At 46.6% G+C, this 26729-nt stretch overlaps 1 protein-coding gene across 1 annotated transcript in view; it reads left to right on the plus strand.

Annotated features, from left to right (window-relative positions):
* Positions 1 to 26729, plus strand: part of LOC131293474 (angiotensin-converting enzyme-like) — a 146624-nt gene that overhangs the window by 61412 nt on the left and 58483 nt on the right. Inside the window, exons 7-8 of the mRNA XM_058321552.1 lie at positions 8171 to 8177; positions 8244 to 8316. Coding sequence (XP_058177535.1) covers positions 8171 to 8177; positions 8244 to 8316 — 80 coding nt within the window. The remainder of the gene's footprint in view (positions 1 to 8170; positions 8178 to 8243; positions 8317 to 26729) is intronic.

A 26729-nucleotide genomic window follows, 5' to 3' on the forward strand; every position in this document is an offset into this window, starting at 1 on the left:
TCGCTTGATTTGATCAACCTGCGAATCAGAGTTTCGAGGGGGCCGGTAGAAAAGTAGGTCACAGGCTGTCAGGGCTGCCCTCCCGAATTCCGTCCACCAGAAATGAAGAAAAAAAAACTATCCTCCACGATAAAGCGAAAAGGTTTCTAAGTCGTCTTTCCTGGGCTGGGTAGAGGGTGGTAAAAACCGCCGGGTTGACCGATATTTAAATTTTTTTCTTCCTTCGGAATTCAATTGAAAAAGTTATTTGAACCCGCCGTAGGCACCGGAGTGGATCCATTAATCGGGGGTGATACAATTATTTACATACCATTCAATTAGCGTTAATAAGATCAGTCAATTTGCGCAAAAAGTTACTTCTTGAGGTGCCTTTCATATAGTAGATCATCTAAACGGAGCATAAAAAGTAGCTAAAATACAAAGCATAAAGGCATAAAAAGAAGCCGAGCACATGATTCCAAATTAACGAAGCTCATTTGATGCAAAAAAAATTCCATTGTTCATTCATCGTTACTATTAATTTGCCAATTTTTTTGTTTCATTTTATCGCCAAGCATACATAGTTTTCATAAATGAAAGTAACAATCTCTTGACCTAAAATCAGTACAACATGCGGCCATTCTCTTCGATTTAAATCAATTTCGGCGCTAAGCATCAACACCGGCGATTGTTCCCGAACGGCTTCGAGTCGATTAAGGAAAATATTTTATAAATTGTCAATGAATGGCCCGCTCCACGCAGCATTCGAACGACACGGAATGTGTTTTTAGCGTTCACCACCGAAAATCCCCCCATATCTAAATCCAGCCCATTATCATCACAATAAAATCCCGCGTGTCCACATTCCGGCGGCTTTGGCCGCGTGGAACCAACAATCAGCGCCTATTTGATGGCAATTTTATCTCGATACTATCAGAAATCGCCATCGATTTCTTCGCGCGATCACCGTAATCTCCCCCCGGGAGTCCCTGGGCGGCCACCACGATTCGTCGCCCATACGTGAATGACGCCCGGACGCGTACGCGCGTTACCCCAGGGGCCCACGTGAGCTAATTGAGTCATTTAAAGAGTCGTCATCGGAGTGTCGGGGCCTGGTCGGAGCTGGAGCGCTAATAGGAAAATATTTATCATAATTTAGCCGCACACAGAAGCGCACAAAAATAAGCAGCTCCGGCCAGGGCCAGTCCGCCGCACGTGCCACACACTCAGGCTGATGGGGCAAAATCATTCCGAGCGAGATTCCTTCTTTGGAAGACGCGTTGCGCTTTGTCCCCGGGCTCTTGCGCCAAACAATCGTGTCAGGTTGCATCAGAACGGTGTTGGGGACCAGCTGGGTACTGGAGCGGGCAGAAATTGAAGAAGAAAACGGTTCACAATCTCGTTTAAAAGCGCATACGCAACCGAAGCAAAATTAATGACCCATCATTAGGGGCACCAAAACATGACGTCTATCTGCGATCGATGCGTTTTCGTCCTACAAAGATGGGGTGCCTTTGTGGTGCGAAGGGGGTGCAAAGGAAGGGGATGGGCTGGGGAAATCGCGCTGTTGCTGTTTTGTTCAACAAGTTCCCCTTTGACACTGTCTAAACTGGTTCGGGTTTGGGTTAGGGTTTTTTTTCGCGATCGCCCGATTGATCGCCTTCTGCCAAAACTCCGCTGATCGATGGTGACGAATGTCTCAATCTCTTTGATCCTTTTATATTTATATCGCTCCCACCCCCTTTCTCCATCAGTTCTGCTCTCTATCTTGGAAGGTGTGTTTTATCGGTAGATGATCAGATAATTATGTTCATTTGTCGAAAATATCTTGTTTGAAATGAATTTGAAAAAAGGCACAGTTTCTCTTCGAAACCAAATCTGATTACGATCACTTCGCGTCTGGCCACTTCACGATCACTACAACAAAAAAAAAAAGAAAATAAAAATAAAAATCAGACCCCCCAGAGTAGAGAAAAATTTTACCACATTCACCTCCAAAGATTGTTTGGGCAGTGAGCACGAGCCACACTAAGACGTTCGTTGAACCGATTTGATCGATGAATGGGGCTAATGAAAAGATCACTTATCGCCGGATGAGCAATAGGAGTGCCCAGCGATGCGGTAGAAGGGGGGAAACATAAACAGCAGAACCCTCGAAGAACCAAAGGATTTGGTGAAATAGCTGACAGAATCGAATCGGAGTTTTCGTGGCCTTTCGAGTGGGTTCGCGGTCTCTAGACATCGGGCAGGTGAACCTAAGGCTAAGTGGTGGCTCGTGCCAGACGGCCTGCCAACCTCCCAAGGTGTTCCGCAGCTCGTACGTGCAAGTGCCTATGGCAACGTGCGCTCTTATAGGTAGGGCAACAGTTATTTAATTTCCGAATTCCTTCAAACACTTACGCCCGATCAAGCATCGATCATCGTTCGGTTTATTCGGTTCCTTGGGATGGAGGAAGGAAGGACGCCAAGAACTCCGGTGAGGGAAGGTCCGGTGAAATTAGACATCTCAGAACGTCCATCACGAGTATCGTTCTCGAGGCTTCGTTGGTGGCATAACGAGATCAATCAACCAGCAAGAGTGTTTTCCTAGAGCCGGGAAACTATGTACACAAGAACCTGCTGGAACCCCGACCTCCGGCATAGACGTTGCGGGTTCGGTATGAAGCGATGATGTACGTTCCCCGTCTAATGACCTATAACGGCATTTCTCGAAGGGAACGGCATTCCTAACGTTTGAACTCGTTTGCTGCGATGCCCGCTCGAGATGTGCTGTTCACATCAGGACACACCCGAACGCCTTTTCCAACACCTGATCAGGCCTCACTTGGCTGGCACAAGCCGACGATCAGGCTTCTAATGAGCGAAGTAGGTACTCGATGCACTGGAAGCTGTAGGCTTATCCACGTTTCACGCCGCGCGAAAGGGAGAGTTTTGTACTCGTCACTTAACCCTTCACACTCGGCTCTACTTGACTGATTGATCCTTCGGTAACATTACTCAAAGCCGCCTGGGAGGTTGATTGAATTGAAATAACGGTCAAATGAGATCATCTCTGCACCGAAAGGTAATGTGTGTATCATCATCATCATCATCATCACCAACAACAGCAGGAGAAGGTCATCCTTGCGCGCGCGCGCTCGCGGGTTCCGGAGCACGTGAGCTGAAAGAAACTAGGCTAGAAGTCAACCGGGCAAGCTGTCCGCTCTGCTTAGTCCGCGCACCTTGATTTCTCGGCCGGTGTCGGGAGGTAATGGTGAATCGGCCCGACTTCACATGTTTTCCCCACCCTCCACGTGGGGCTCATCGGGCGGGACAAAGGGTGACTCTGTTCAAGCCGCCGCCGGTATGTCAAAATGTGTTACGGAGAAAAATGAACCACATCGAATCTCGTCAATCACGGCCCAATTGGAGGGCTGCTCGGAGGGCGAAGACGTTTGCCGTTTTGCTTTTCAAGCCGATTGAGATTTGAGACCGAGTGAAAGAAAGGCAGAGACACATCGTTGGCCAGTGTGTCCCCCCCGCTCGCGTTCCCACCCGCAAGACATCCGCAAGCTGGCGAAGCATAGACGAAAAAGAAAACCCTCATGGAACGGATCGATATTACGAAAATATTTATCTTTTAACATGGTTACGCCTGTCCGGGCAGTTAATTTCTCTCTCCACGCGGACCCATTTGACACGAGTGATTTGTTTTCACCGAAAGTGATTCCATTCCGTGGCGGCGGCGGCAGCGGCGGCGAAGGCTGTCCCACCGTTCCCACTGAGCACCACAAAAAAGTGTGAGCCAAATTTCGCCCTAAACCGTTTGGCTTGCGGGAAGCTCGAAACGCCTGGGAATTTTGGGTTGGATTTTTGAGGCGTTAATTTGGCCGGTTCGACGCGCGGCAATTGGGCGGACGTAGGCTTGTAATTAAATTTCCTGTAAACGGTGCAAGCCCGGGTCAAGGGTGAAGTGTGAAGGGTAATTAATTTCAATTATGATCAGTGACACCTTGCGTGATCTTGGTATTAGCTGCACTTCGTGAGAGAGCTAGAAATAGGGATATGAAGAGATATATAATTTAAAAAATCAGCACTTGTTGATGAGATTTTACCAAACTTAAGCTTATCTTCACGCTGCTCGGTTTGCAAACAGGTACCAATGTTAATGAAGCAAGATACCACACGAGCCATTCGCACGGCCTGAGCTCGATTAAACTTCACCTTTCATACATTGTGGTCACATTCAGGCCAGATGCCGGGTGGGCGCCGGTGGTGTATGGGACTCGATTTCCACTTTCTCGAAACCCTATGATGCTTTCTTTTCCGTAGGTTTGCTCCAGTTGCGTCCCGTCCGTTGGTGTTTGTGTATGCGCTCGTCCGTCTTGAGCACTTGAGAGGATTCCGGAAACGAGATAAATGGCAGACAGTACCGCAAGGCCCACCTTTTGGACCGGCCAATGATCCAGGGAGAGAAGGAACCGGCAAGAGACCGGTGAGACAGGTTTGAATCGATCTGGATAGGCTAAGATTCAAATCGTACCGCCTGCGGCCTTCCCTGCGACAGCCAAACGCAGAGGACTGGAAAGGTGTGGTTGTCGCTGGGGTCCTACGCCCGGAATATCACTGACACCTTGGCTGGCGTGAAGCTTGAGTCGGTTCGACCTTGTTCAGATTCAGTGCAACCACCGGCGACCGGGGTGAGAGATGGGTTTTCCATCCCGGGATTTCGTTGTAACGGTTGCCAAGTGCGGGCCTCCGGGAATGGCCGAGATGCAGCCCGGGAAAGGGGGAGCGGTTTTGCGGTTTATTGGAAAATTACACCGACCGGCCGGGAGGGCACACCATCCGCTCCGTTGGCGCTCGTTTTCCTCCACCGAAAGGCAGCGAAACAGGCAGGTTTTGCACCTCGCACGCTATCCACTCCCCTCGGGGAGATTCACAAATCGTTTGCATTCAAATGGAATTACGTCCAATAAAATACCACCAAATTATGCACGTCCCATAACTCACCCACGGTTTCACAACTAACGACCGACCGGGGCACCTCCGAGTGCTAACGCCCTCCAACTCATTGCTCATTGGCGTTTGATTCAATTGAACTTCGGAGGTGATATATTAAGAAAAAAGAGAAGAAAATCGTATCTTTCACCCACGAGCTGCGAGTTTTTCATCCATCTACTTCGGTGCAGGTTGGTCGAAGAAAGTTGGCTAGATTCACGCGATCGTTGTTCATGTTCGTTGGACGCGGGTGGGAGACGTAAGCGTTCTTGGAAGCTCTGGTAAATTCTCACCGAAACGGACCGGACCGCATCGGATCGTCGACCCTCCTGGCCCGAAGCGAAAGCCCGGTTTTTATTGAGCAAGAAAAATGCCCATAATAATAGAAGTGAAGCGACCGAGTCGTAGCCGTAGAACCCGATAGGCCACTGGGCTATAACATTGCGCGGAGTTAAACCCGCTCGCATCATGCTAATGTACCGGCAGAAAAAGAAATTTGTTTGTGCTGCCCATTGAAACACACCGCGGCCTAATCACTAGCGTCTTGAGAAAATAACGTTCTACATTCACGAAATAAGCTGGAGCTGGCAAGGTGTAGTGCGAGTGGAGAGACGAGCGAAGGTACAACCTTTACGCCGGTAAAATCAATATGAAAACGCCACATTTATGGCAATCTATATTTTCCCCATTCCCGCACTCGGTAGATGGAAGGGCGCGCAAGGTAAGAATTGAATTTTAACAGCATGGTCCATTACTTCAGTGAAAAACGGTGACTAGATGAAGGAAGAACGGGAGGAAAGGTAAACGCTCTGGGAATACGCTGAAATGAGTCCGAAACGGGTAAAGCGATATTCTCGGCTGCCCTTCGGGAGTGCGGCCTGGGTGAAGATAAATATTATAAAGTATATGCTTAGCCGGGGATCAGCCAGAAGAAATTGAATACAAACAAGCACTAATCCGGACGCCCGGCATCCCTGCTGCACGATTGGATGGATTCCCGCGACAGTGAGTGATAGACGGACGCCGTTCGATGTTTTTCCTTTCGAACACGATCCACTATCGCGCTTGCAAAAGAGCTTTCTTCGATCTGACCGAGGGATTCTTGGGCGGTTTCGGAAAATTCTCCACCAGATCGTGCGTTGCTGCTGGCTTTCTTCGGAACGCTCGGCTTGCTCGTGCAGCCGCGCGAGGGGTAGGCAGCATCTGCTCATTGTTATCGAGCTTTGGACGCCGAAGGAGTCTTTAATCCCGCAGCTAAAGCCAAGTGCACGATCGGGCCCAAAGTGGCGATCGTTGGGATTTGTTTGTGGCCCGTAATCGAACGCTTTGAGCCGCGGGAGCCGATCCGGACGGGAATGTTTGCACACCGTTTGAGCTTTGTGGCCATGTTTTGCTACGGCATCAAGTGTAACCTTATCCCTTCGTGGACACTGGAGCACCTCAAACCGACTCTGACCAAAGCGTGGTGGATGAAATGGAGTCCAGGTTTAACAGTCTGAAATAACACGGAAACGTTAGCGAACCACCGACCGAAACACTGGTGGGCGCCAAGGTAAAGGGCACCCTCCGAATAACCGATCGTAACCATCACGAAGTGATTAGTTCGGTAATTAAAGCTAACATCTTACTCGCGGGATCTCACCCGGGGTACAGGTTTATTTCTACCCCCCTCCCGAACCCCTCCAGGAGCTCCACCGATTCCGCTGGACTCGAAAATCCTAATTGATTATTCAGCGCTTTGGTGCACACGAAATGTCGACGAAGAAGGCTAGGCGTGGGGAATGTTGGTTGCTGGTTGCTGGCGGTTGTTCTCGTTGATTACCCGCGCTGACCAACGTGCAACTTGCTCGGAGCTTTGCGGGAGGCGGTAGATTCACCGTCCATTTGCGATCACCATAGAAACGGTTCGATCGATCGTTTCGAAACCGATCGAAACTATCAGGTCGGACCAGTCTGGCGCGTTTGGCATGGTGAAGTTTATTGAAATCATTTCGCAGACACGCTCGGTAAATAACGGTGGGAAAGTAATTGTACACCGTGGAAAGTATGCACGTGAGGGCTTTTTATGCTCCCGGGAAAGACTCATCCTACTCTCCTAGTTTCCTTTTGATGGTATCCAGTACTAGTCGTAAGGGAAAAGGGAGTTTGCTTTTAAAATATTCAAATTGATTTTTGCAATGCAACTGAAAGCAATGTCGGACTGATGCAGTTTTGTTTCCACTATTGTTGTTGTTTATAATGGGAAAGATATAAAACTTGTTTGAACTCACCAGTTGATACCGAAAAAGACTGTTTCACCCTTTTTACTATTGTCACACTCAGTTCACTGCACTGTGCTCGAGGCTTGGTGTTTAGGATGCCAATAGAATTGTTGTTTCTGAATATTTTAATGCTACCATTGTCACACACACTGCACTACACATTCACGTCGAAGAACTGTGGAAGTTACAATATTCTTCACCTGTTACCTTTTTCACACTCAATACAATTCGCAGCACTGGACACTAAATGCCAAAATAACTGAACTTAAACTAAAACTTTCGTAAACTTTTTCGCAATATTCAGGAGCTACTCGAACATTCACTACCTTTTACCAAATTTGCTTCCATTGTGGCGCACTGTTCACGTAATCTAGCTTCAAGGTCGTTTGCCTGGTCAGCTCAAGCCATCGCATTTGCACGTGCTTTCTGTTATCTCTCTGTTCGGACATTACTCAATCCTGCGACGATCGATCAACTCTTGCAGGTGTTTCATGTAGAATTTCTCTCACACAAAATTTTCTCTCCAACATCCAAATCCGGGTTTGACCTAATTATTTTACCCTTTTAGTCGAATGATGAACTGGATTTGACGCTCCATTTCTCTCTTGTTGCTTAGATTCAAGAGCGTATTCTGCTTAGCTCTCCAGTTTTTACTTGTCAGGCGAACGATGTGCACCGATCCAATGCTTTCTAATTGCGATAAATGAAGTGTTTAAAGTAGCCTTTGGAATGATATTTGCGGAAACCCATTGATTAAAGTGGTAACAGTAGGCAGTGATTGAAAGGAAAAGTGTTCAAAGAGGGTTAAAGTGTAATTTTCTCGTAAATATATTGCTTCAAGGTTCTATGTCGAATATCTATTGTTAATCTCTGCGTGATGCGTATAATCGTTATGCGTATGTGTTTGAGTGTGCTAATCAGTGTTCTAATGTGTTCTTTTGTGAAGGTAGGGAAAGGGTAAGTATCAATATCATATTATTTAATGGAGAACTTTATTACATGGTTCTTTTTTGTTTCTTGTAGAAATGTGTTCATGGCAGTAGTGCTTGAAGTAGTAGGTGCAGTTTGGATCCTGGAGACCCTGGGACACAATTCGGTAAGTGTTACGTCATGTTATTTTGATACAATATTCATCAAATATTTTTAGGAATCACACATTGCAAACTTGATTTTTTCATACCATTTGAAGATCAATTTTCGGCAAAATATTAAATTAGCTGCTGATATAACAAGTGTATTATATTAGTGCAATCCACAAGAAAGAGTAATATGACCTTGTTTGCAAAGGATAAATGCTTCATGAAATAAGTATGGTATTTTAAATTGTTGGTGTCTTTTTTTTAACAGAAATAGCTTTTTACACGTTTGAAGTTGCATTCCACACAAATCAGCTCGATGGAATGTAACAACAAAACATAACAACCGTATTAAAAACTCGACCTTCACGGTGTTCGATAACACTCCGAGGGCACAAATGTGGGTCATTGAAATCGTAGCACCTTCTCAGTCAGCCACCAAACAAGGAATAGTGATGCACCGGGCATTAATCCAAGGGCGGTAATTTCGCCTCAATTAGTGCAAAACATTTTCCCACAGCAATCAGCTGATCAACGAAGCGAACTCTGCGCCTGGAGTGGGACGCATGGGAAAAGAGGGTGGCTGTGGGTGGAAGACAAAGTAAAAAATCAACCGACAAATGCAAGTGAGTGTCCTCAAACCGCGCTGCCCATTCGTCTGATGCACTGCGGCCCTCCGGTTTCCTTCATTTGTTGAACGGGGTGGAAAATCGCAACACCGCTAGAGAAAAGCAGTGCAACAAGACAAAACGACAAGGAAGGTCCGTGCAGACCGAAGGGCGCAACAAAACAGCACTAGAATTGCACTGTGTTCACCTCTGTGCTGCACTTGTTACACTTTGCCGATCGTGAAGCGTTGAGGTTGAGAGGGATGCGACTTTGCTTGGAGCGCTGGAGTGCCTTTTCCACCTTTCAGCTCAACCTCTTAAGTACCGGAGGAAAAAAAAACACAAAACACTGACTGATTTAAGAAGATAATGCCCCGGCAAAGGAGGCAGAAAAAAGGCCCATTTCACAGCACTTTAACCTTACCCCTTGCACTATTCCAAAACCCCTCGCCACCCTTCTGGTAAACTCTGGCAAATTTTCTTCCACCTCTATGACTCCCATCGTTAGCGAGCGAACGGATTCGGCACGGATTCGATGCGGCCGGTTAAGAAACAAACCTGTACCGACCGGCCGCAACATCGGCGAACATTGTACAGGTGGAAAAAATACACCGTAGGAACACGCTGGCAACCATCTGCCCTCAGTGACTGTGAAAACACACCAAACAAAGTGCAAATAATTTAATTTGAAGCCAACGGGCATTGCGGTTGCGCTCTTTTTTTGTGTGCCGAAGCAAGTGATCCTTAGTTCTTGGCGGTCGGTTAATGTCGTGAAAAGCGACTCGGACGTGGTTCAAGACGTGGTTCGACGGTGTCGGTTTAAGGTGTTTTTAAAGCGTTTGATTCACTGAGCAATGAGAAGCGGAAAAAGCGGCATTACATTCCTTGGTTTATTGACTAAAAAGGGAATTTATTAAGATTAAAAACTACCGTTTGTTGCTAGGTGAGTGGAATATTTTTAATAACATTAGTTTAAACACGATAAAAATCCTTCAACGATAAGCTTGCAAATACTGCTTAACATTAAGTATCAATAAGGCTGAATATTTTCTTCTTCGTATTGACCTAAGCAAACTGCAAGCGTAAACTAAACAATGTCGAAAAGAATTTCGATTATGATTCTTAATATGAATACCTTCCTCTTTTCTCCAATCAGGTTTTCCATTTCCACAAATACACACAAGAAATGCCGATCTTCTGATTGCATTCATCACAGTGGCAACAACGCTGATCACTGTCAATAAAACAAACCTTTCAGTGGCTGTGAAAAATCCTATTTGAGCATTGCTCACCGTCCCATGCCGGTGGATGATGGGCTTTAAAAATGTGTGTATATTTCATTAGATTGGCCACAATTGGAAAACCCGGAGTGGAGGTGTCGAAACGCCGGACGGACAACCGCCACGACAAAAGCGTTAAATTATTGCGAATTATAGAAATAAATATTTTCCTTCCAGTATGTCCAGGCCGAGCGCGGTATGGGAGAGATTTTCTTGCTTTATCTTATCTTTCCCTCCATGGGCACGATGCTTGGCTTCTTTGGAGCTAGCGGAGAGAGTTCAAAGACGCTGCAACCGCAAAACGCGTACCCTTTGGGTCTGCGTGTGTGCGTTTTTTTTCTCTTCTGCTTCGGATACGATTGATAAATGCAATTGAATGATTATTGTGCACCATGTTTTCTCTGCGACCCTCCGCCCTTTGGACCCAAACCCACCGTCCGGCAAAAAGGGAATAGAGAAAATAGCTAGCGGAACTCTCTTTTAACGCGCTTCGTTCTTCCTCTTCCTCCCTGATGCAGAGGATCCCCTGGTTGCATTGTAATAAAATGTATTGAAGAGCACATTTGGCCTGAAAGGTACATGTGTTTGGCGGGCGCTCGCGGTGCCAGTGTGCATTAGGCCGCGAGTCATCGTCTCAGACATGCCGCGGGCCTCGTTCGGCCCGAGCACAGGTTCACAGGAGTCTCAAGAATGGACCACTGGCGGATCAGAATGATGAAGTTCAAGTGCAATGTTTCACACGACTTGTGACACAGATTGCACCGCCACTGGTCACCGGGGAAGAGCGGAGGGGGACACACGGGGTGTATGTTTTGTGATTAGTAGTTAGTTAATCTCGTACGACGAACAGGGACGAACTGCTTTTCTCACACTGTCGGCACCCGGTTTTACCAGCGTCGCACGGGATACACGATGGAAAACTGCATGTCCGCTGGCAATTGCATCGGTTCATGACTGGAAGCCACCATCGCCAAAGGACCGACGACGAACGCAGGGAAGCGCAGCAAAGAAATGACGACTTGACGACAGTAACTCACCGTGCCACCGAGAAGAATCCCATTATGGGAGAATCACCGTTTTACGCGTTGGGGAAAAGGGTTTGATGTGAGGCGAAGAAACGGAGGCAAGGAGGAGAAAGCAACTCTGGCAGCGGCACAGGATACACTTGAATGATTCGCTCCCGTCAATTGCACCTATTGCACAAACGATGGGAATGACTTGTGCTGATGCTGAATGGATGCTATATTAGCGGTGCATTGAGCACTATTAAATTACTTGCATTTCGTGGCAGGGGAGAAAAAGAAGGACAAGATGGCTAGTTTGTTGGTTTGTGGTTGTTTTGTGTCGAAGGTTTTTTTTATCCCTGTTGCAGAAGTTAGCCATTTTACCTGAGCAATCACGAAGTAATGATCCGTTTTGTCATCGGTTGAGTCATGTGTGCTGCCGATCGAGGTTCATCGCCTTTGATGAAGTCTTTTCTACCTGGAAGCTCTGTATTGGAGGTGTTCTCGTGAGGCTGCACTTTATGGGTGGTGATTTCATCGCTACCGCTTGAATTTGTGTGCGATTTTGCCAGTTTGCATATCAACATATTGACATCATTCGTGGGAATTTCAAAAGTCAAAGAATTTTTTAACAATCAGTTTCTTGAAGAAACAAACGGCGAGCATGTTTTTGCTATAAAAAATCCTGTTACTGATGAAGAAATTGATCTTTGCACCGAAGGCAAGTTGCAACGATGGTTTAATTTTCCGGTTGTTGGCAAATTATAATCGCATTTGCCGCCCCATTCACGTTGTCGTTATTTGGATGGTTCACCATTGCCCGAAAGCAACCTGTGCGCCCTGGCGCCAGTGGTAGAGCTTTCCTTCTTCCTCTCTTTCCTGTTTGTTATTGCTTAATGCAATTAAAGAGCATAAAATAAGCTGCCCATAATGGCTTAATTATTTGCTTGCTTTGATCCACTCCAGGCCGAAGGTTACTGTGTGGGCCGGGGAAGCGGACAGAAATTGCTCGCCGTGAAAACTTATTGCAGATAAATGAAACTCTCACGGTGTCGAGGGCATAAGAAAGGGAAACACAAAGGCAAGTTCATTTTGTTGTGTCCGGCCCGTTCAATCTCTCAATCATCCCATTGAAGGATGGTTGCATCTTCGTTCTTTCTTCTCGGGATGGATGGGTTCTTTTCACTCGGAGCTTGATAAGGTAAATACGATTAAAGTTATTTGTGGAAGCTAACCTTGGCCGTCGGAGAGCTCGCAACTAAATTGCCACACTATAACGTTTGAACTGGTCTGGTGCATCAATGTTATAAAAATAAATGACTACGGTGAGAGATGTTTGCGAAAAAAATTAGAAGTACTCGGAATGCGATGATGTAATTAAAAATATCGCACCACATTGAGCCGCAATACAATTTGAAGATGATGGATGGATTTTAAAACGAAACAATTACCCAAAACTTACCTGTCTAATTGAGTTTTTTTGCGCTATTGTCTCATACTGTACATACAACTTCACCATGCAGCCAATTTGAGCCTTTTACATGTCGCAGTGAACTGTACTTTTTTATGCGATGATGAGCTTATTGAAGCAATTATGCGAACATCAGTCTTCGAAAGGCGTTCCATCAATCATCTGAAAGATCAATCGCAGACTGAAGCGTATCATGGCCACACCGTGTCTCGTGGAGTTTTATATTTCACTCCATCCTCACCAAACCACCAGAAATCGCCCGAAAAACCGTTCCATTAAGGAGATACAAACCGGAGGGAGAGAGTGTGTGCGAGTGAAAGACAGGCTGCTTATTAATCTCAAAATCAATCCATCTTCAAAAATCGATCCAAAACGGGCCTCGCCGGCCCAATGCCATCACTTTCGATTGACCCGCTAATTAGTTCCGCTTATCAGACCACCGGACCAGCTCTCCGCACCGCCGGCTGAAGAAGAGAAGATGCTTCGCGCTGGAAAGGTGCGTGAGAAAATTTTGATATTTTCGCCAACCGATAACGAGGCCCAATGAGGTACACGATAAAGGTGGATAGGAAAGGTGGATAAAGGGAGATATTGGAGAAAACGGCCATTCATTACACATCGTACCAACAAAAAAAAGGCGAAGAACAAATTGGCCTCCAATCGATCGGGCAAAACAATAAATCGCTGCAAACGAAATCATTCACCTGTTACCCCATAAGCGCTCTTCCCAATTGGCCCGAGCCATCCATCGACATCTTCACTCAGCTTGTTCGAGATTTTGTTTTTCCATTCCACTCCAGCACTTTCCCAGATCTAATCTGCACTGATTACAATTGATGTTAGACCGCGAAGCCTCCAGTGCTCCAAGGGTGGAACGTGCACGGCACGGTGAAAGGCACTGGAGAAGAGTGACTTAGGCGAAGGAAAGAAAAGGGGAAGAAAAAAAAGAAACACGCTAACAAGTTAATAATCTTTATATAATTACGCGCATGAAATTCATTACAAAACACAGCACGACCTCGGGGTTTCGGAAGACCACGGGCGATTTTATTTAAAGGGTGATGGAAGAAGGCCTCGCCTGGGGTAGGTATGGTTGGGACTCAGGGTGGAAGGGTGAGAAGAAACGGGATTTATGCTTGCAGGCATACGCCGTCGAGGTCGTCTGCAGCCAGCAGGCTCACCGGCCGGGTGGTACCTGTTGCCCGAAACCCGTGCTCTACAACTGATTCGGAAAGACGACGGCCCGAAAATTCATCATCCATCGGTCCGTTTCACGTTGAACGATACTCTCACTTTTTTCTTTATATGTTGCTGCGTCGATCATATGTGCCAGAGTGAGCCTTCGCTTCTCACCCTGGCGATCTTCGATCGATGTTCGAGCGCGCGGATGCCCCCTCCGATCAGTTTGAAGATTAATAGATCCCCAAAACATATTCTCATTGATCGGTTCGGTGGTGAGCCATTGTTTTGCTGTGCGGCAAGGGAGAAGAAGCCGCTCCAGAAAGCGTCGATCGTGAGGCAGAGGCCCTTCTTCTTTCTTCCGGACCACGTACGAGACTCCGTGCCCCATCCAACGGCCAGAGTGTGCGTCTGGCAGCGAACCGAAAACAATGAACCGCGGTTGATTCCTGCACAAAACGGCGCCCATTTCCACTGACCGATAGTTCACTCGCACACGGAACATCGCTCAAACTAATCAGTCCGGTGGATCAACGTACCGACCGAGCGCCCGGGATGATGTAAACTAGTTCGCACCGAAGCGTAAATTCAAAAGACATCAACGCCAGACGAGACAACGAACCCTTCGACAGACACGGCGCCTGGGGGGGGAGGTGGAAAGAAATTAACAAAACAAAAAAGCCACAAGTCACCGTCGTCTGGTGGCTGGTGGAAGAACGTCATCCCGATGTTCCCGCAGATCCACATCCAATCCTCCGCGAAACCCGCGACCACCGTTAGCTGGTGATTCTAATTGTTTCGGTTCGAGCTAGCTCTGCTTCTAAGGTTCTCTTTTCCCACCCACCTGCGACCTAGTAACCGAAAAGGGGGCAGCAGCATGACGCTAGGAAACAATTCATTAGGATACTAATTCGGTGTGTAATCTTCTGACGCCAAGTGCTCCCCTTTTATAAGGAAAGCGATCCTTTTGCTCCGAGACGAAGTTCGTCGACCACACAAAGCGACACACAGGTTGATACTCCTCAAATCTTAATTTCACCATCCATTCCGTGGTCTTCGAATAGCCCAGGATTTTTCTTTTTCCACGAGTATCAACCGTGACCGATCACCTTCGCTCGGAACGCAACCGTGGCTGGTGCGCTTTTGAGCTATTCGGTGGGCGTTGTCTTAGTGGTGGGCGAGGCGGTCTTAGGGGCTGGCGCACGTAAACGCCGTGCAACCACCTGCCCGACCGGGCTGAGACCGGTCCGATGGTGGCCTGATGGATTGTGGGAGAAATTTTGTGGTTAAATTGATTTTTAAGTGCCATGTTTTCTGTCACAACGGGTGTGAGAGTGTGGTTCGCGAAAGGGGTTGGGCTCGTTAGGGGGAGGCCAGACTCGTCAGAGGGATGTAATTAATTTCTTCGGGTGTTTTACGCGATGGGTGTGCGCAAGCGCGTTGAAGATTGGAGAAATTTTCTCGCCCTCGCGGTGTTTTCGATGATAGATTGTGGGATGTTCCAACTTTTCCCTGTCTTATGTATGGCAAGAAAATCGTAGGAAATGGAAGAAAACCAAAAATATGATACGTTTTGTATTACGGAATATTTCGTTTACTCTTAAAAACATAATTCACCAACGTATGCACATCCGAAATATGCCGTAAAATGTTGGTTAAACTTCACGGAATATGTGTTTTGCTTTTTTTAATGCTCATTTTTTTCTCAGCAAGAAACAGTTGACATATTTTGACCTGACCTTTGTTGTCTCACTCTTGTTGACAATATAATTACGAAACATCAGAACAACCGTCGGATGACAGTTAAGACGATTCTCCTTTTAAGCAAAACCTTGATATGATATGACTCACTCACCACGTTTCGGATCTCGAAGAAATCGTAATGAAAACATACGAATTCATCCCCCTAAAACCACAAGAAACACCACCATCATCATCTGCGTTCTCATCTGTGTCATTCGTTTCGTTCACCTTTGTAATGTGCATGTTTTACGACTTGTTGGAGTCGGCACGACAAAAACAAAACCTGTTCCATCTCATCCCCCCAAAAAAATGTGAAAAATATGGTGACTTAGGTGGCGATGGTCTTGGGGACGAAATAAAAAGCTGCACTATGGAGCGGTAAAAAAAGGACCGACAGCGGCAAACGAAAATCCAGTATTAATATTTCGGAGATAAGACGATCATGTAGAACTAAATTAAGCTAACGTAGGGAAATTAATCAAACATGACTCCTCCGACACGGGGTCACACTGGAGCCGGGCCGTGGTGCAGTCGTGCGACTTTCCCTTCGAAGGTTTTGTAGGTTTTCTTTTTTCTCTCTCTCGTCTCGTGTTTTTGGGGGGCCGTGACCGGAGCCTTTTCTTCACCTTCATGTTTCGGGATTCACGCGCGCGCGTGGTTGGGATGCGCTTGATTGGGCTCCGGTGGGGACTTTTCTCATGGACTCTTTGCCCACGCGGAAGCGAATCCCGAGCACGAACTGCTGCACATCGTACACGTGCTTTCATTGCGTGCTCCGCTTTTAAGGCTACAGCTCGAGCCCGAGGACAGGTGAGAAAGGGCCACCGCACGAAGCACGGAGCATGAGGGAAAAAAAATGAGGGTCTTTGGGGAATACTTGTTGCAACACAACACAGTTTTTCGTTTTTCCCGCACGCCCGCGAAGATGAACTCCCATCATGCAAAAACCGACCAAATCGATTCCCCGCGGGTGCCGGCGGTGGGCTAAATGATTTAATTTCTCCTGGGAATCCAAACCGTCGCTTCTTCGCGACTCTAGGAGATCGAGAAAAGGGTGGAGGGATATTTTCAGTCGAACCGAGGACGAATGAACTCGCGCGCGCGCGTGTGATGACGATCGGCGCAAGATCTACGCGTTTTTGTCCACGACTGACCTGAAACACTCCACGAGCGAGAGTTGTCTTTTTTTCGTCTAGGTTTTTTGGGGAAGAGCCGCACGAAGGAAGGAAGGTGGTAGCGCGCAAGATTTATGACGATAATTTTGTAATCACGAAGAGCGATTTTCTCAGTAAACTTGTTACAGTTTTTTTTGTTTGCTCTCGCCCCCAAGGGTGGACTTCCATCAGGTGGAGGTTGCTGCATTCGGTCGGCCCGATGGCTCCTTCGGCAGCCCGCCGATTGCACTTTTCGGATTGATTTGATCGTAGAGATGTTGTTTTTTTTTCTTTCGCCATTATGATTATTATTAATGCCTTCTTTGATTTGGATGGCTTCCTTGCCAAGAAGCGGCCAAGAAGGCGAACCCGTCGGGAAGGGAAGGGATGGGAGCGAAAACGACACCGGCAGGGACAGACCGGAGCGGCGTGTATCGTTGGCCGCGTGCATTACACTAATGAAACGTGACAGACTAATCAAAACCGTCGGTATCGGCGGAGGCACCCGATTAATGCGGAGAAAGGTCCGCGTCGATCGCGAAAGCAAGGAAGCGCTGGGCAGACGATGATGGAAGACGATCGAATCGTAAAATGATGTAAACAAAATAACGAAACCTTCCAACCGAGTCGCCCGAACTTTCGACGGTATGCGAGAACTCGAAGTGAATGTAATTGGGTTTATTTTATTGCAATCGAGGATTTGGGGTGAAAAAGGGGCACGGATAGTCGTCGCCGTTGGTCTGGGGCATTCGCTGTCCACTTTCTAATCATGCCCGTGAGGTGCTGCTGTGCAACTTTTTGACTCACTCTTTCGCCCTTTCTCGCTTCCTCTGGGAGTACTTTTTTTCCAGTATGTGTATTGGATTCCACCGAGCGCAACCTTGAGGGTCTTCTTCCCAAGGGATGCACGGTTGCAATGATCGATGCCATCCATCAGCAATCGAACGTGATCATGATTGATTCCTTTTGGTTCGATTGACGCCAAACAATCCAATTCGCTCGAAAGTCAACCAATGTCTCAAATAATGTTTGTGTTTCAATCGACCGAATGGTAGAGGGATTCGATTCCAACCAGAACGATCGGGACAGCGATGAGATAATTTTAATAGAAATGAGGAAATTTCTAAGATGCACAAACGAGATTTGCTCATAAACGGTGGATAATAACCGGACATTATTGAGTAATCTCTGACGATCTCTCACAGGAAGATCTGAGCAGCAGCAAACAATGTTGCTATTGGCTTTACTCTTGTTTTGTTTTGCTGCAGTTGAATATTATTTTTCGTAAGCGATATCTCGGTCAATTTGCGTCGATAATTGGGAGGAAAAAATGGCTTATGGGAAACTGTTGTTTGCCTCCCCGCCGGTCCCTTCATCCCGTCGCAGCAAGAAAACGCGCAAACCGCAGTAATCAAGACAGAAAACATTCGTTCTCGATGCTGGCTTTCTTTGCGTTATACCAAGGGAAGAAATTACGTAGATAAAAAAGGAAACAAATTGATCCGGGAAAAATTAGCTTAAAAAACCTCGATAAAGAAAAAGAAAACCCCTCACAAACTGTACATTATCATGCCACATTTTTATTGGTACCATTTTCACGTCATCATATTCCCAAGCACTTGTCCGGGCGGATGGGATACGTGAAAATAAGCATCGATAATGTCTGCCAAAACGGCCATTTCCTGTAGGAGCAATTTTTTTTGGTTCGTTCTGTTAGTGTATCTCGCGTTTATCCATTTTGCTGAAAACATTTTACGTAATGATTTCCCTGGAGCGGAGAATACAAAATAAGAAATCATTACGGTAGATATATTTCTCGGCAGCGAGAGAGGGCAATGGTCATAAACGTTGGATATTTTCTCCATTCCACCGGCGAGTTTGTGCAATACCGATTTGCGTGCCGAGAGCCGGTGGAAACTGTTTGGTGAGGTCGAACATCGAATAAGTTTATTTTTATTGGATCCTTTGCAATATAAATTCACCCGCACTTTTTTCCACATTTCGGTCGCCCGTACGCAACGCACGCTGCGTGTTTGTTTTGCCCGTGTGATTATCGGTAATGAAGAAAAAACCTTTATTTAATGCGAGGAAATTTGTAAAATCAGCATGCAACGGATCTCTGTGTGTGTGTTTATGTTTCTCTTGAGAAGGAATTTGGTACGCAGTTGGAGGAGAGAGTGGAAAAGTGTGGGGACCATCGCCTGGTCGGGCGGTTGGATGCTGATGAGGTTAACATGAAGCGATTGAACCGGATTATGATTAAATTATCGGTTTGATGCTGTAGAATGCTCTGGCTGTGCGGAGAAAGCACAAGAGGTACGAATTAGCATGGCCCGTAGTCTTTGGATAGGGTCGCCAGCCGTCGATCGGATTAGGTGCATCGAAACCGTAGCATAATGTAATGGACACGTTTTGAGCAACATTTACATAATAATGCCGGGTGTGCAATTAGTGTAGGGGAGATTTCGAGCAGTAAGAGTTCGGGTTCAACGATAGGGCTTTCGTTTAAAAGGTGGTTATTTTGCAATTATAGGTTAATGGAACCTAATGACTTAATTATGCTTTGTTAACTGTTTAAGTTTATATCCAAAGGATATCGAAACCGGATTGATCCAACAACATTTCGCTAGAAAGTTCTTCACTCTGCTAATGACATCATTTGAAAAAATTTGTCAAAATAAAGCTCAATAATGTGCAATAAATTATTGATAATTCAAAACAACCGTTTACTTGAAAGTTCTACCTGTATTGCACCTTCCAACGCGAGAAGAAAAAGATCACACTGTTCCTCCCCAAAACCCACTCGCAAGCCCCAGGTTACTCACGGCAGCGGCGTTGCTGACGAAAAATTAGCACTCGATAATGAGCTGTAAAGAGGGTAGTAAAATATCGCCAAATAAAAACGTTGCAAAATGCGCTGCCCGGCGGAGACGGGGGCGACGTTTAACGACATCGCCAAAGTTCGTGGCGCTTGGGGGTGCAAAAAAATTGGATCCATTTTCGGTACAATTATCGCTAAATAGCCTTGGCCGGGATGCGAACGTTTTCTTCGGCCGAACGTGGTCAAGGCTTAAACTGCAGTTGCACCGATCCGTTCTTACGGTTCAACCCGAACCCGTCCGATCGTTACGGTACGACTGCGCAAAGGGAAGAAATGGTGCGTGCTACGACGGTGGTGCCGATGATGATGATGATGATGATGATGATGGTGCTCGTTATGATGTTGATAAAATAAAAACATTCTCCTTATGCACCATATGCGCCGGCCGTCGAACGCCGGGCATGGGCAAGAATGCTGGTGGAATGCAGGCAAGTCCGCTGCGGACGCCAATCGAACGGCATCGAGCTGAAACAGATCGCATGCGACAGCGGGAGCTTCGTAGTTCCATCTTTCTTCGGCTCTTTCGCCGGTTCTTACGCTCGCTACCAACATTGTCGACAGGACGCTGTTGCACCGGGATGCAGGCAGAGAGCGACGTCCCAGCACACGGGACCGCTGGTCAACCCGTCGATGTTTATTTAAGGCGAAGAGTTATCGCTCTTAATTACATCAGACTGCATACCGATCCGGAGGTGGATGGAAAACGATTTCACATTCCTCGTCAATAGAAGGATTCCTCTTTTAATTGTCCAGTGTGCTGCTTCGATGGCCGGTCTTTCTACCGAGAATGGTTAGGAGTAAAGAGAGGAGCTAGAATTTAAATTATTTCCATAAAATTATCACTTCGAGGAAGGTCGATTGTCACGTCTAAGATTTTTACTTCTGATACCATTCTCTTTTTGTCATTTAAATCGGGATAAATCAAATACGTTTTGTGTGTTTTGTGACCATCGTTATATTTTGTTTGCATAACACTTTTCAAGTGTCACATTTCACATGCATAACCAGTGCAATGAAGTAATGTTGTGCCTACCATAATCATCGGTGTATTAATGCCCCTCGTTACTCGCTCGGAAACGTCATCGTAACGTAACCAGCCAAAGATGACATTCAACGATAGTGCGGTGGCACGTTCTGCCCGGAAGCGAATCGAAAAGATCGATAAAAAAATATCGCCGTGTCATAAAGATCCAATTAAAACCGGGAGAAATAAGGTCTAACAGGCAGCGGCAATCCAAAACCCCGATTCATCTGGCCGAACATATGCGAGGGAGCGAATCGGAATGGCGGCGTAGCCTTAGAAGGACTGCATCGCCCGTAGCTGCGCAGTGCGGCTATCGGTTGGACATAGAAATAATTAGAAACACATGACGTACGACATCTGCGATCTGGCAGGGGTGGAGAGAATGCGGGGCGTAGGCGTGCGTCGAGGTTCGTTTTAGGTAGTTTCAGCCGGTTCCTGGTCCAGGAGTTCTCGGTTCCCGCTACTAGGAAGGTCCAGGAGTTCGACCTGTTTGGACATTGGGCACGAGGAACATAACGAGTCGGTAGAATCTTGACACCGTTTAGCAAAAGGCGATGTTTCGCAGAAGCCATGGTCTCCGGTGTCCACCGTTGGCCGCATGCCAGAACAAGTGGCGCTAGACGTGGTGGTTCTTATTTCGCCATAAATTCGATCTCTAACGATGGCAATTTTGGACTTCTGCTTGGTTTCACCACCAAAACATTGAAATAGGAAAATATGTTAATTTTATTGTCTTGCTCTAAGAATCCAAATACATCCAATGGTTCACGGGAAGGATGGTGTCTTGAACACGCACCATACATTGCACTTGACATTCGACCACGAGCCGGTTCCGTGGGTTGGCCCTCCTGCGGGGATTGCAGCTTAGCCTCTAGCTCGACCCATACGTTCTAAACGATTCCGTACGAGACTCGATGTTTGCTGTTTTTACTCTTGGCTCTTGTTCGCTGGTGTTCAGATTTCTTTTCCCTCTCGTCTCCAGGAAGGTCCGGATACCGAATTTTGTACAAAACGATCGAAAACGCACGTTGAACGATATGTTCGTTGAAAAACCGTTTGCCCGATCGTTAGTGACAACAAACAAATTATCCATTCTAAGGCATGGAAGGAAATGCAGCCTTCTTCAGCCATCACATCGTCGAACAAATGTTTTAATGTTTCTAGCCGCACGTCCTGTCTGGACGACGCTGATTCTCCTGGGTGCCGTTGGAAAGTGTTGTGCGGTGTCAAATCTCCCGCCGGCCCGGCGTGTGTTACTTTCGACACCTACTTAAAGTGCGCAAACTGCGACACTGCTTTTATTTCCTGCGCGCACCATTCGTGGAGGGAGAAAATTGTCTTCGGAAAAAAGGGCACACATGTGGTGATCTATGCCCGGGCGCGGCCGTCGTGTACGACGGCTGATAGATGAGTGTTTCGTAGGAAAAGCCCATAAATCTTGCTTCCCCGGTCCCATCACGACGCCTGCTCACGGCCACGGTCACGGGCTGAAACTGTCCTGCCCTGGACAATGTAAAAGGTGAAGCGAAACCAAACTCTCACTCGATCGATCCGTGTAATATTTTAATTTCCATCTCGCCAATGATTACGATCGATCGGGCTGGTTCGATGCCGGGGCTGGGGCTTTTTGAACGCAAGTGTCTGGTGTCTGGTGGTTGTTTTGGCGCAACCGCATACAAGGCTAGGGTTGCGCTGATACGATCAACGCTGGGCATCTATCGTGGTGCGGAACATCGTCGCGATCGTCCGGAAAAGGACATACCGGACGCGATAGTATCGGACGAGCAGAGCCGGGAGTGATGTTCCCCGAGAGGTGTTGATACCGATCGGATCGACCGGTGTGTAGTACATTTCCGGTCCAGTTGTTTGCATATGGTATCGAGGGTAAGTGTCCACGGGACATTGACCGGTTGACGGTGGATGAAGTGTGATAGAAAGTTTGCAGTATTTTAAAACAACAAACAGTGAACTTGTATTAGTATTTACCGAACATTCCAGAAATAACCCTCAAAGTGCCAATGAAGTCACTTATTATTTCTTTTTAACGCCGAACTAAATATGGCCATTGTTCTGTAGCGCCCGCAAATGTTTATTCGACCATAACAATATAACCATAGATCATGCCTGAGTCAGCAGAAAATGGACCATCATAACGGTCACCATTCGCTTCCTGGACTATGGATGCGCGACACCCGACATCTTGCCAATTCCAAACCCCTCCAGACTCGCGCATATAACGTTCATATCTCACGCATAACAAAAAGGAGACCGTCCCCGGCCAGCAGCTGGGTTGCTGGGACTTGGTGCGAAAAGGGAACCACATTTTCTCCCCGCTTTTATTGGAGCAAAATCGTGTCATGATTTTCGAATAAAATAACATAATCTTCATCTAATTGTATAATTTTGCCATCCGAAGCCGAAGCGAGAGATGCCAGGGTTGGCCCTGGAGATTTATTACCATTTCTCTGCCGGGGTACCGACGAAGACGAAGACGACTACGGGCGGTGGGATCCTTGGGAATCGAGGATCCGCGCCCGATGGCTTTCCCCCCGTCGGGTCCAAGCGATTGGGACAGTTTCAACTTCCCGGGCAATAGATTGCAGATCGGCACAGTACACAGAGAGCACGGCATCGGAGCTGATTTGTGATTCGCGGTCCGCCCGGTCACACAGACCATACCAACAAAAAAAAAGGGTTCCCCCACTAAAAGCCACCAAATCGTGGTGCGCAAACCAAGGCATGGAGTGTAGCAGGGGATGACCGTCGCGGGCGCAAGATAAACTGTTGCCCTATGTGTTTGTATTTTGTTAGTGAACCTTGTCGGAACCAACTTTTTCTTTCTGCTGCTGGTGCCTTCCTATTCGCAGACCCTATCTCCGGCAAGAAACAGATCTTACCATATCAGACCTGTGACTGGCAATTCGTGGAGTTCGGACTGAGGCAGGTGAGCCATTAGTTCATTGCATTTCTTTTGCAAACGTTTGCGGCGAGTAAGTGCATCGCGCCGCGATGTCATCAGTGTTCGCCTTTCGTCGAGAGCATTGTGACGAGCTGGGGGAACGATTCAATCGAGTGGAGCCTGCGTGCCTTGAGTGCCAATATCGCACGTAGAAAGAACCCTCCCATCCCCGAACTCTAGTATGGATTAAGTTCAATGCGATCAAAGACATCCCTATCAATCGGTTCGTTTTTAGCGTGGATCGCGAATTTCATTTCCTATTACAGGGTCTTCGGACACCAAACGGGTGTCGGTCGGTGTGGTTCGGGTGGAGCACCTAGACGACACTCTCCGTAGCTCTTGACAGCTGATGGTGGCAGAGTGTCTTCGTTCTCCCTTTTTTCCGAACTCAAGAACATGCTGTTTGATACGGTTGGACACATCTGACAACGGGACGGGACGCAACAGCGAGTGCTATTAATCCATATCCGCACCGCAGATGCGGCGTCAAATCTGGACTTTCAGAGGGGTCTCACCAGGGTCTCTAACGCTTCAATCTACCGATCTGCCTTCCCTTCCGAGCGGGGAGTCCATCTAACGCGACGAATTCCACTTGAAGTTGATGTGTCTATAGGACGGAAGAAAGAAAAGAAAATCTCGCTCCTCAAGCGGAGGTTTGGGAGGAGGGACCCGATGTGTATCGGTTGATAAAAGGTCCACATGGCACCTTGGGGAACATATATCCGTCCGGTTCCAACAATCTCTAGGTGCAACGGAGAGCAGGATAACGGAAGAAAGTAAGTGCATTCCTTTTGCAGTCGACACGAGCCTGGATCGCGGTGGTTAGCGCTACAGCCAACCTTGTTTTGTCTCGCCGGAGCGACCCGGAGAAGCAATGGGCACCGGTGCCGTACCGGTGCAAAACGTTCGCCAAAGATTAATGTCGACCGCAGTTAGAGTGGACAGGTTGAACTTGATATTTTCACGCCAGCGACTGACAGTGAAGAGCCAATTTGCAGCCGTTTGTTGCCCGCTGATGGAGGATGGCGATGGTGATGATAGTATTCTCATCAGCATCATCATCATCATCATCGCCGTCGTCGTGATCATCAGTTGCAAATGCAGCGTGCAAGGGCTTAGGTCGTACAACAAACCGACTGTCATCGTTGCGAGGCGATGGAAAAGCAGATCTGTTTCTTGGCGTCGCTGAGCTGTTTATGCCTTGGTGTGGAAAATTAGTTTCCCTGGTAGGAAACGATTACAATTTTAAGCGGATAGGTGAAAAATGCTCTTTGAAGTCGTGTGGGACGCCATTAGAGTAGTAGACAGGACATGTTCGGAGTAAGATATCTGTTTGCTTTACTGGAAATTTGAGATAAGTAAGAAATCAATCACAAGGAACACAGGAAAAGCATCTGCTTAAAAAAAGCAATAAGGTAATGGTACCAATAGTAATTCATTTAGTCATGTAACTAACAATATGATGTAATTTATCAGTGTTAAGAACACCATATTTTATTGTTTATTGTTTATTGTAATGAAAAACTCAACGGACCGAACAGTGTCCCAATGAGTATCTAAAACTAAAACTAAAACTAGTGTAGACGCATGTGAACAAACTTATATTTGCATGTTAATACAAATTATGCTCGAAACACAATTATTTTTTAGGCTAGCTACTATTTTCACCGTACACAAAACAAATTCAGCGATTATTTGTTCCTAGTCGGTAGTTCCTATAATGGTATGGTTCCTATAGTTGTGGTATCCTTAATCTATAGCAGTGATCATATAAAAAATTTAGAAGATACTAAATCTACTTAAGCTGTTATTCATTATTGAGGCATATATCAAACAGAGCTACAAAATTGGTCATCGACCAATGTATTGTCTTGGTTATAGACCAAATTATTTATAGTCTTAAGGAAATGATGCCACACCTGATGAATTTTAATGGAATCCAGGATATAAGTACAGCCTGTTCAGAAAATATTAATTTAGGAACCTTAATGTATAACGAAGTGGGTTATTTTTATTTTTTTAACATTCCGTAGATGATCAAAGAACATTTCATACTAGAACAAATAATAAATAGGATTTTATTCCACTACATCCACTATTGGTATTAGCACCATTATGGAAACACTTACCCTAGTTAAATTCTAGTACTATGCTCAACAAATATGCGTAGTCCATGTGACAGCAATAAATATTTATGATTTTAACTATTTTATGATATGATATTTACGATATATTTATGATTTCAACTTGTAGTATAAAACAGAGCACAGTTAGAAAAGTAGTTTAACAAAATAACAAATTCTTTTATTATACCTTTAAGACACCATTTCAGCTTTTCTCTTCAGGCTCAAGAAGCAGCAAAGGGATAGTTGTAAGGTACATCCCAACAAATCGATTGTTTTCTTAAATCTAAGATTTGCAACTCCATTTCATAACCGAAACAACACGGCAGCCCCTCCGATGACCCGACATAAATCGACAAAGTAAGATGCAATCGGCTAGAGTGTGTACTTGGGCCTATTTTTCCGACCCAGTCCTCGGGACCGAACCCCGTCCGCCAACCGGGAGCTCGCAAATGAACTATTGCTTTATCAACATTGTTGATTCTTGGGTCACCGGCACCCGCTCGGAAGTGAGCGAATCGGCGTCGACCGCCGAACAAATCGATGAAAGTGGACCGATAGTCCCCAGTCGGGTGGGTTGCGGTATGGCAGCAGTAACGTGCGACCCCTGTTTCCCGCCCTTCCGGAGAAGGAGGAGGACATGGAGCGTCGTCGCCGACGCTATCCGATCCAATCGGTCCGGGGGGTCGTCTGGTTGTCGACTCCCGGATCAAGGCCTGGTGAATAATTGTGCAGAGAGCCCCATCCGATGGGCGGAGAGGGACGGAGGGCGGGGGAGGCCGCGGCTTAAGCCAACAAATTGATTATCAGCATTCGACTAAATTTAGCCATTATTTATTGAAATTGACCGCTACTTCTCATCGATTGCCCCGACGTGAGGCGGTGTGTTAGGTGAGGCTCGTGTGTTTGTTCCGTGCCGATAGATTTTCGCCGCGCTCGTTGTGCAATCTCGGACCGCGATCAATTTCTCCCCATCCTTCCCTCCCGTGGCCACCTCATCGAGGTGG

Source organism: Anopheles ziemanni, chromosome 2, assembly GCF_943734765.1.
Source record: "Anopheles ziemanni chromosome 2, idAnoZiCoDA_A2_x.2, whole genome shotgun sequence".
NCBI classification, from domain to species: domain Eukaryota; kingdom Metazoa; phylum Arthropoda; class Insecta; order Diptera; family Culicidae; genus Anopheles; species Anopheles ziemanni.